The sequence below is a fragment of the Argopecten irradians genome, chromosome 8 (genome assembly GCF_041381155.1).
Source record: "Argopecten irradians isolate NY chromosome 8, Ai_NY, whole genome shotgun sequence".
Classification (NCBI taxonomy): Eukaryota; Metazoa; Mollusca; class Bivalvia; order Pectinida; family Pectinidae; genus Argopecten; species Argopecten irradians.
This window is the reverse complement of record NC_091141.1, coordinates 16,691,586-16,703,106: the sequence shown is the minus strand read 5'-3', so window position 1 is coordinate 16,703,106 and position 11,521 is coordinate 16,691,586. Positions and strand designations below refer to the sequence as shown.

The 11,521-nt window shown below is 38.5% G+C and overlaps 1 protein-coding gene across 1 annotated transcript; it reads left to right on the top strand.

The window, feature by feature from the left end:
* Positions 1 to 3,251: 3,251 nt before the first annotated feature.
* On the top strand, positions 3,252 to 3,980 carry LOC138329752 (uncharacterized). The gene has a single exon (XM_069277041.1). It carries the CDS (start codon positions 3,252 to 3,254, stop codon positions 3,978 to 3,980), a length of 729 nt encoding a protein of 242 aa, XP_069133142.1.
* The last annotated feature ends 7,541 nt before the right edge of the window (positions 3,981 to 11,521 follow it).

Sequence of the window (11,521 nt, the reverse complement as noted above, 5' to 3'; positions counted from 1 at the left end):
TTTTTAAGAAATGGAACAATTTAAACCTCCAACGCCTATGAGCTTTGATGGGGCGAACCTTAGCGAAAACTGGAGACGTTGGTCTCAACGACTTGATGTATACCTTACAGCGTCAGGCAGCACAGAAAAATCTGAGGCTACGCAAGTCGCCATCTTACTTCATACGATAGGGGAAGATGGAATGGAAATTTACAATAATTTCGTATTTGCTAACGATGCTGACAAACTAAAGTTGAAGCCAGTACTCGACAAGTTCCAGGAATATTGCAACCCAAGGAAAAATACAGTCATAGAACGGTATATGTTTTGGGAGACTAAACAAAAGGAAGGTGAGTCGATTGATCACTTTGTAACTGAACTAAAAACGAGGGCAAAGAACTGTGAATTTGGTGATCAGACAAACATGATGATTAGAGATAGACTGATTTTCGGAATAGATAATACTCGATTGAAAGAGAGATTACTTCGAGATTCAGCAGACCCTACGCTAGATAGAGTGGTAGAAATATGTAGAGCGTCGGAGGCGAGCGCGAGACAGATAAAAGAAATCAGCGAGCCTGGCAGTAGCCCCGGCATGGCGGTCCACGTGGTCAATAAGCGCGCGAAACACAAGCCTAGTAAACATCACCAGAAAACATCACAACAAAAAAGTACACATTCAATGAAATGTAGTAGGTGTGGAACTTCCCATAAAAAACGCGAGTGTCCAGCGTACGGGAAAAACTGTCTTAAATGCGGGAAACAAAACCATTTTAGGAGTGAATGTAGAAGCAGACCCAGTGAAAGGAAAAACGATGTCCACGACATATCTGTTCAAGAATGTGACGGTCTCAGCGATCTTTTTATTGGAGAGTTACAGATCGGACAGATCGGACCTGATGATGCAGCTATATACAACAAAGGTTGGTTCACTAATCTTAAGATGAATGGACAGAATATTAAGTTCAAATTGGACACTGGAGCTGAAGCCAATGTGTTACCATTATCATGTTTTGAAAAGCTGACCAGGAGACCCAAACTTCAAGAGACTATGTCAATTCTCTCAGCCTATGGTGGACATAAAGTAATACCTGCTGGCAAGGCACATCTCAGATGCCGAAACAGAGACATTGAATTTTACATTGCTGATGTTAAATCACCTCCAATACTTGGTTTATCAACATGTCAAGATCTACAGTTGGTTGAAAGGACAGATAGAAAGTCAGACATACACTCAGTTGTAAGGGAGCAAAGTCATAACCAGGACTTGAGCAAGTCTAAGCTTACAGCTGACTATGAAGATGTGTTCAAGGGACTAGGCAAGTTTGAAGGTCAGTATCACATTGAACTTAACCCGGATGTAAAGCCAATAATACATCCTCCGCGGAAAATTCCCTTCAGTTTGCAGTCGCGTCTACAGGAGACTTTACGTAAACTCGAGGCAGAAGATATCATCGCTGCTGTCGACAAGCCGACAGAGTGGGTAAACAGTATCGTGTTAGTAGAAAAGAAAAATGGATCTTTGAGAATATGTCTGGACCCTAGAGATCTCAATAAGGCGATCAAACGCGAACACTACAGGATTCCTACTCCCGAAGACATCTCCGCTGAACTGCATGAAAAGAAAGTGTTCTCAATTCTTGATGAAAAGGACGGCTTTCGGCAAGTCGAATTGGATGAACCATCATCATATCTATGTACTTTCAACACACCTTTTGGCAGATACAGGTTCAAACGTATGCCATTCGGGATCAGTTCAGCTAGTGAAGTATTTCAGAAGAAAAACCAGGAAGTGTTTGGAGACATTTCTGGTGTCCAGATGATAGCAGATGACATGATTATAGCAGCCAAGGACACTACGGAGCATGACAACATCATAGTTAAAGTCATGGAGAGAGCAAGAGAAAGAAATATAAAGTTCAATCCATCAAAGATCCAGTTTAAAGTGGATACAGTCAAGTACATGGGTAATGTTATTACTCAAGAAGGACTCAAACCTGATGACAGTAAAATAGAGGCCATTATGAATATGCCCACACCCCAGGACAAGCCAGCTTTACAACGGCTATTAGGAATGGTAAACTATCTATCCAAGTATATACCCAACATGTCTGAAATTACCTCCCCTTTGCGAGATCTTCTGAAGAAAGATGTTGCCTGGACATGGGATGAGACACATGATCAAGCACTACAAGTGATCAAGAATGTTTTGACAAGAAAACCAGTTCTAAGCTTCTTCGATACAACCAAGCCTGTTGTGATACAAGCCGATGCATCACAGAATGGCTTAGGGGCTTGTCTGATACAAGAAGGGAAGCCGATTGCCTACGCATCCAGATCTCTCACATCATCGGAGAAGAATTACGCTCAAATTGAGAAAGAGCTCCTGGCTATAGTGTTCTCATGTGACAAGTTTCACCAATATGTATACGGCAGACCTGTTGAAATCCAATCTGACCATAAACCCCTTGAAACAATTACGCGGAAACCTCTCGCGAGGGCCTCACCAAGGTTACAGAGAATGTTACTGAGGTTACAACGGTACCAGATCAGTACAACATATGTACCTGGAAAGTACATGTACATAGCGGACACACACTATCTAGAGCCTACCTACCTACAACAGGAGATGCTACAAAGCTTAACAAAGAAATGGAAGTGATGGTCCATAGCCTAGTAACAAGTCTATCAGTAAGTTCAGCTAGACTCGACCAGCTCATAAAGGCCACAGCAGAAGACACCGAGCTACAGGACCTTGTCACAATTGTAAAACGAGGTTGGCCAATGGTAAAATGTGAAAGCCCATTGTCAGTACGCCCTTACTGGACAATGAGGGACGAGCTTTATGAAGCTGGAGGACTAATGTTTTATGGGGAGAAGCTGATCATTCCTAAACAACTCCGACGAGAAATGCTCACCACACTTCATGAATGTCACCTTGGCATAGAAAAATGCAAATCCCGTGCCAGAGCGAGTATTTACTGGCCAAGTATGTCAACAGACATAGAAGATCATGTATCCAGGTGTTCTACGTGCAACCGATTTAAACCCAAACAGCAAAAGGAACCCATGATTCCGCACAAGGTTCCGGACAGACCATGGGAGAAACTGGGGATGGATTTATTCCAGTATGGTTCGAGAGATTATCTTGTAGTGGTAGATTATTTCTCAAAATATCCCCAGAGATCTGCAGGCTTGAAAACAAGACAGCCAACAATGTAATCATTCACCTGAAGTCTGTATTGGCTAGACATGGTATACCTGAAGTTATCATGTCTGATAACATGCCTTTCAACTCTAGAGAGTTTCGCGAGTTTGCAAGACAGTGGGACATAGAATTAGTCACATCAAGCCCTACCTACGCACAGTCTAATGGACTAAGTGAGAGAATGGTACAAACCATTAAAAACTTCCTCAGGAAAGCTGAAGAGAGCAACGGTGACCCCTACATTTCATTATTGGAGTACAGAAACACACCCTTGTCAGGGACACAGTATTCCCCTGCTCAATTACTCATGAGTAGGTGTCTAAGATCAAAGTTACCTACAGTTCGGGAAACATTATCACCAAAAGTTGCTCGTGGGGCTACAGTGCAGCTCAACTCGCGCCAAGATCAACAGAAACACCACTACGATAAACGCACTAAGCCATTGTCTCCATTGAAACATGGTGACTCTGTCAGAATAAGGACAGAAAAGACCTGGGAACCAGCTCAAGTACAGTACAAAAGATCAGAGCCAAGATCTTACATGGTAACGACGCCAGACGGAAGACATTACAGGAGGAACAGAAGAGACCTTCTTAAGACATCAGAACCTCCACCCATCATCATGGGCCCTGAACCAGAGGTTTCAGCATCATTACCAACAAAGCCTGATGTCCCTGAGGATAATTCGAAGCAACAGACATTGAACACCACAAAGACTGTTTCAAACGATGTAAGAACATCTAGCGGCCGAATTGTCAAGCCACCAAGATGGTTGAAAGACTACAGTTCATGATTATGTGTTGTGCATAGATTGGTGGTAAAGACCAATCTCAACGGTGAGTCATGTGCTAGAAACCTCTGACTCCACCCCATTCCAAGTGTTGTGTATTTGTTTGATTGTGTTACCAGTGTTAATTCTCATTTGACAGTTATTGAAAGATAACAATAACGATTTTGTGTTTAACGTTGTTTTAATAGCCAAATAGTATCTAGTCAAAGTTCAATTTATGGACATTTAAAATGACATTAGTCATTACAGTACATTTATACATTGAGACTTATAAAGCAATATTTTGCTAAAAAAAAAAAAAAAAAAAGGAGATGTCATGTATATGTACATCCGTTATAATCCGACATCGGATCCGGCACTTAGTGCTACCCAATTATATGTGATTATTGGCCAATCAGAATTCAGAGTTTAATAAACTTCGTAGTTTCTCCCACACAGCATGTGTTTGTGGTTGTCTAACGTGAACTTAATTTATACAGAGTCTGAGTACAGAATTTCAGTGCAGTAAATCGGGTAAGGGCGAGTACACGAAAAAAGTACCCATCATCAATTACAATATGGCGGATTATACGAACAAGAGTCGAGTGCTGGATAAAAAAGTGTGATTCATCGCTTAGCTGTTGGATTGGATTAATGAAAGAGTTATCAGAGATAGCCTATTTGTATTTGCAATGGGAAATTATCACCAGAAAGTGAAATGAATGCATACAAAATTTGTTACAAGGGAATATGAGTGCTTTTGACCTAGATTTCAGTGGACAGGCAAAACGACATCGGTGAGTTCTGACTGCATTTTCCACGTTCATAGTGAAATAAAGGTATGTTAATATATTATTTCGTGTTTGAAGTTGTGTTTTCCATGTCGAAAATTTATTTAAGAATATATTGGTATTAAATATGTACATATTTATCCATGTTTGACGGAATACGGGCGACTTTTGTAGAGGCAGGTGTACCTCTTCCAAGCGAGTCGTTGGTTCCCTTGTCCTTTTATATAGTATATAGTACACATGTATACACAGCAGACTTTCTCACAACCTACGTTACAAGTCCCTGTGATGTTTACATTTGACATCCATCATTTTTAACAAAAATGAAAGCGCTGCACGTCGCCCCGGTCGGGATATTTTTCCTCGTTTCTTTATACAATTGTTAATTTTAAAAATATTTGTATCATATATAAATATAAAACATATATGTATTGTTACATGAACGAACAACAGATATGAGAAACCAGCAGCTCAATTCAAAACACAATTTAATTATATATACAATATTATACAGAGATGGTTTACAATATCTAAAGTAATTGGTGGTGGTACAAGAGTAATACGATGATTTAAAGTGTAACTTATCTGTATGCGAAAGTCCTGGTATAATCCTTGATCCCTCAAGGTTTCAAATCAACAATAATCACAAATCCACACGGAAAATGAATGTCCACAGATGATTTGTAAAGTTCCAGGCAATATGAATAAATCCACACAAAGTGTTATAATAATCCACAGATAAAGTCACAATAGCTCTCCCAATGGAATCTTATATGGCGCTGTACAATTCTTGATATGTCTAATTACAGGTCTCATTACAGTTCTGATTAGCTTTGGACAGTTTGAGTATATATAGCTAAACCCTAGTTCAAGAATATTGGAGAACCTTCTACTTCTAGATCTAACTAAAAACAGTAAACAAATAAACACACAGAACTTTCTGGAAATAGACCATTCTAGATCCCTACTTATAATCAACATGTTTACAAACATATTTGTTTATACATGATAATATTCTAGAAAGTTCTATAACCTAAATTAATGATATGAACTTAATAGGATGTATCAATAATAAAGCTATAGGAGTTATCTCCCTTATCTAATAACTACATGTATTTAGTGTCATACATAACACACCCCTCCTTAAAGAAAAGAAAGTTTTCTTGAATAGGAAACTTTCTTGCATATCAAGTCATATTTAAATCCTTGATAAAGCATCAGCTAGAATATTGTCTTTCCCTGTGATATGTTTGATGTCAAGATTGTACTCTTGCAAAGTCAAACTCCACCTGAGAATTCTTTGATTTTTGTTTTTCATTTTCCCAATGAATGTCAGGCACAACTGTAGTGCAGAGATACACATCAAATTGGTTCAAGGGCAAAATCAATGCTAAACATCTTTCTCAATGGTGGAATAATTTCTCTGGTGTTTGTCAAATTTTTTCGAGAAATAACAAATTGGATGGTCAATTTGTTCAGAACCTTCTTGCATCAAAACAGCACCAACACCTAGATCGCTGGCGTCAACAAACGTTTAAACTGTTTATTAAAATCTGGAGCAGTCAGAACTGGTGAGTTTGTTAGTATGGCTTTCAATTTCTCAAAGGCAGACTTAAATTCGTCTGACCAGACAAATTTGACATTTTTCTTTAACAAAGCAGTAAGTGGAGCTGCTATAACAGCGAAATTTTGACAAAATTTTCTGTATTATCCAGTCATACCAAGAAATCTCATCAGCTCTCTCTTGCTTCCAGGAGTTGGAAAATCTGTAATTGATTCTACTTTGGCCTGAACAGGTTTAACCTGCCCCTGTCCTACAACATGGCCTAAAAATCCAACAGTTGCATGACAAAATTCACATTTCAATAAGTTTACAGTCAATTTCATGGTAGTGAGTCTTTCGAAGAATTCACGAATCCCGCTTAGATGGTCTTCCCACGTGTCGTGGTAGTTGATGACATCATCGATGTATCCATCACAGCCTTCCAGGTCTGATATCACGCTGTTAAGAAGACGTTGAAATGTTGCCGGGGCATTTTTCATACCAAACGGCATAACTTTATACGGGTACAAACCTTGTGAGGTTACAAATGCAGACACTTCTTTAGATCTTTCTGTTAATGGCACCTGCCAATATCCTTTCAACAGGTCAAACTTGCTTACATATTTGGCTTTGCCAACTTTGTCAATACACGAGTCAATCCTTGGAATTGGATAAGAGTCTGTTTTACTGACAGAGTTTACTTTTCTGAAGTCAGTACAGAACCGGTATGTCTTGTCTGGTTTTGGCACCAGAACACATGGAGAGCTCCATTCACTTTCGCTTGGTTCAAAAATATAATTGTCCAACATGTATTGAATTTTTTTCTTTAAATGTTTTTCTTTCAAAGGATTGACACGGTAAGGATGTTGCTTGACAGGTGGCGCATCCCCCACATCCACGTCATGATAGATAGCATCTGTTTTGCCTGGTGTATCCGGAAACAAATGTTTATACTCAAATATCAAATATCAAAGTATCAAATCTTTCAGTTCATTGCGTTCCTTGATAGATGACATAGTTTCTTGTCCAAGTTCGCGAGCACATATGAGTTCCGTAACTTAACACCACAGTCTAAACCTACATCTTGTACACCACCATCTAAGTCTAATTTACAAATATCAGCTGTACTTTCACTTTGTGATGGTACAGAGGCCAAAGTAGCAATAGGTTGAGAGGTCTTGCTCTCTTCTCTATCTACATATTTCTTAAGCATATTAACGTATTAGCTTGCAAAGGCTGACTCAGTATTGGTAATAGAGCCAAAATTTTGTCACATGGATCAAAACTTCTTGCACGGGCATCTTTATCATACCATGTTTTCATTTTGTTTTGAGTAACGGCCAAATTTTCTTTTGCCAGTTCACATGCCCTTGTCAATCTTTGCTTAAAGTTAGACACATACTCTAAGAGATTCACTTTAGAATCTTCGTCCAAAATTTTGTCTTTCAAAATTTTCAAAGGACCACGTACAGTGTGTCCAAACACAAGTTCAAAGGGACTGAAGCCAAGAGATTCTTGTACAGATTCTCTAACGCCAAACAACAACATGTGTATACCTTCGTCCCAATCTCTTGTTTTCAAAACAATAAGATCTCATCATATTCTTCAATGTCTGATGAAAACGTTCTAAAGCACCCTGAGACTCTGGATGATAAGCACTAAACTTATACTGCTTGATCTGAAGCTGGTACATGACTTGTTGAAAAATATCGGACATTAAATTCGAACCTTGGTCCGATTGGACAGTTTTTGGAAGACCAACCAGTAAAAAGAATTCAACCAAAGCCTTGACTATGTTAGAGGCCTTAATATTCCTGAGTGGAATGGCTTCAGGAAAGCGTGTGGAAGCACACATAATAGTTAAAAGATACTCATTTCCAGACTTAGTTTTGGGTAGAGGACCTACACAGTCTATAATGACTCTACTAAATGGTTCCTCAAATGCTGGAATGGGGTGCAGAGGTGCCACAGGGATTTTCTGATTAGGTTTCCCTACCACCTGACAAGTATGACAAGACCTACAAAAATCAGCCACATCCCGTTTCAACTTGGGCCAAAAGAAGTGATCTAAGATCCTGTTATAAGTCTTGGTCACACCTAAATGCCCTGCCATAGGTACATCATGAGACAAACTCAGAATATCTTGCCTATACCTCGGTGGGACAACTATTTGATTGACAACCTTCCAGTCTTCCTCGGGAGACACATCAGGGGGGGCGCCACTTTCGCATCAACACACCTGACCTACGGAAGTAACAAACTGGGACTTTCGCAGCCTCTTCTTCACTCAAAGCCCGATTACACAATAAGGAAATTTCAGGATCAATTTCCTGTTCTACTATAAGCTCCTCTCTAGACAAAGATGATTTACTCATCATGTCAGCCAATGAAGTACCTTTGTTAGGAACAACTCCATCACTATCAAAGTCTACAGGATTGCTCAAAAGATCACACTTGCCCCCGACATCCTCTATATAATGAGCCAAGAATGTGTCACCTAACCCTGGACTATAATGATCCTCAACTACTGCAACATTAGAAACCTTCTTACTCATTGAACGAGTTACAGCACAAGACGGGAAAATACCAGGAAATTCCTGTTGAATAGTCTCAGCATCACCTGTTTTATCAGGGATACTGGACACTAAGGGATCTACCCTAACTTTCTCTCCAGCCAAGTCATTGCCTAAAATGAGCGACACGCCCTCTATGGGAAGTTCTGGTCTAACACCAATGGTGACAGGCCCAGTAACCAAGTCCGACTTTAAATAAACACAGTGGAGAGGCACATTAACAAAACCTAACTCTACACCTTGAAGCAAAACACTACTACCAGATGAGGTCTCCTCAGACAAAGGCACTACACCATCTAATATTAAAGAATGAGAAGCCCCAGTATCCCTCAAAATCTCCACAGGTTTCAAGTTGGTGGTATTACTAGTAAGTGAAACAAAACCTTCAGAAATGAAGGGAGAGTACTTCTCCAAGTCAAGACACTATCAGACTCTGAGCTCTTAATCTCAACAGACACTTTAGAATCTTCCACAATATCACTAAGTTTCTGACTAGGCTTTGACATACATAACACAGAAGGAACTGACTGTTTACGCCTTTGCTCCTTACTATGTACGCTGGAGAGAATAACATTCAGACATAACATGTCCTACTTTCTTGCAGTAATTACAAACAGGACCAGAAGGAGACCCCACACCTGCCCTATGATCTGTTTTAGAATCAGACTTAGTCTTATCACCTAATTTTGGTTTGTCATTAGAAGGGCCACTAAAGGTTGGGTTCCTAGGCTGACCAAATTTACTAGTACCTGTGGTACTGATTTTGTCTTGAGAACTGTTTTTAACAAATGAGCCTTTGTGGGTGAGAGCGTAATTATCAGCCATTGTAGCTGCTTCACTAAGTGTTTCATTTTTTCTCTCATCTAAGTGAGTTTTTATGTTTGTATGGACACATCGTTTAAACTCCTCTATCAACAATAATTGCCTCAACTTACCGAAATCGTCATCAATTTCTTTAGAATGACACCACCTATTAAATAATTGTTCTTTTTCTCTGGCAAATTCTACATGAGTTTGTTCATCTCTCTTTCTCGAGTTTCGAAATTTCTGGCGGTAAGCCTCAGGAACTAACTCATAAGCTTTCAAAATAGCTTTCTTGACTACTTGGTAATTTGAAATCTCATCTACAGACAAAAAAGAATAAATGTCTCTAGCTTTACCAATCAAGACACTCTGAAGAAGCATTGTAAGCTTATCTTCAGGCCATTTCATACTATCAGCTATTTTCTCAAAATGCAGAAAATACTTGTCAACTTCTTTCTCTTGAAAAGGAGGAACTAACCTAATGTTTCTACTGACATCAAAACCTCTGTTTCCTTGTAAACCCCTAAAAGTTGGATTACTTGAACTGTCCTGAGAAGCTAGTTCTAATTCTTTCATTCTAAGTTCTGTTTCAGCTTGAATTTTATGCTTCTCTAGCTCTAACATCTTATCTCTCTCTTTTTCTTTTAATTCTTTCTCAATTTCTTTTTCTCTTAACTCTTTCTCTCATTTCTTTCTCTTTTCGTTTAATTTTCATTTCATGTTCAAGTTCCATTTGTCTAATTTGGATTTCTGAAGTGACTGTATCCTCTTTATTATCTAATGCACTAGAGTCAAATTTGCTATTGTCAACAAAATATCTTTTAATTACATTCCTAATTTCAGCTTTCCTCAAATTAGTTTTGATAGTAAGGCCTAAATGTTTACCCAATAACAGTAAATCCTTCTTACTAACTTGCAAAAGAACATCCAGGGATTGCGCTTTAACAAACTGTTCTACCTGCATAGAAGTCATGTTTATCTAGCTGTTGGTTTCAAATGTAAACTCCAATTTTTTACACAAGTTTTGAAAATTTATTAATTAATTTTTCAAAGTTAGATTTCACAAATTAAAATATCGATCCCGGACGAGCCCCCAATTCCTGTTACATGAACGAACAACAGAAATGAGAAACCAGCAGCTAAATTCAAAACACAATTTAATTATATATACAATATTATACAGAGATGGTTTACAATATCTAAAGTAATTAGTGGTGGTACAAGAGTAATACGATGATTTAAAGTGTAACTTATCTGTATGCGAACGTCCTGTTATAATCCTTGATCCTTCCAGGTTTCAAATCAACAATAATCACAAATCCACACGGAAAATGAATGTCCACAGATGATTTGTAAAGTTCCAGGCAATATGAATAAATCCACACAAAGTGTTATAATAATCCACAGATAAAGTCACAATAGCTCTCCCAATGGAATCTTATATGGCGCTGTACAATTCTTGATATGTCTAATTACAGGTCTCATTACAGTTCTGATTAGCTTTGGACAGTTTGAGTATATATAGTTAAACCCTAGTTCAAGAATATTGGAGAACCTTCTACTTCTAGATCTAACTAAAAACAGTAAACAAATAAACACACAGAACTTTCTGGAAATAGACCATTCTAGATCCCTACTTATAATCAACATGTTTACAAACATATTTGTTTATACATGATAATATTCTAGAAAGTTCTATAACCTAAATTAATGATATGAACTTTATAGGATGTATCAATAATAAAGCTATAGGAGTTATCTCCCTTATCTAATAACTACATGTATTTAGCGCTACATCGAATAAAGGATGTGCTCTGTTTGTAACCTGGGTAAAAACAGAAAACCAGACTCCGA

Excerpts from the sequence above, each read along its gene's own strand:
- LOC138329752 (XM_069277041.1), top strand. The coding sequence starts at position 3,252 with ATGTCTGATAACATGCCTTTCAACTCTAGAGAGTTTCGCGAGTTTGCA.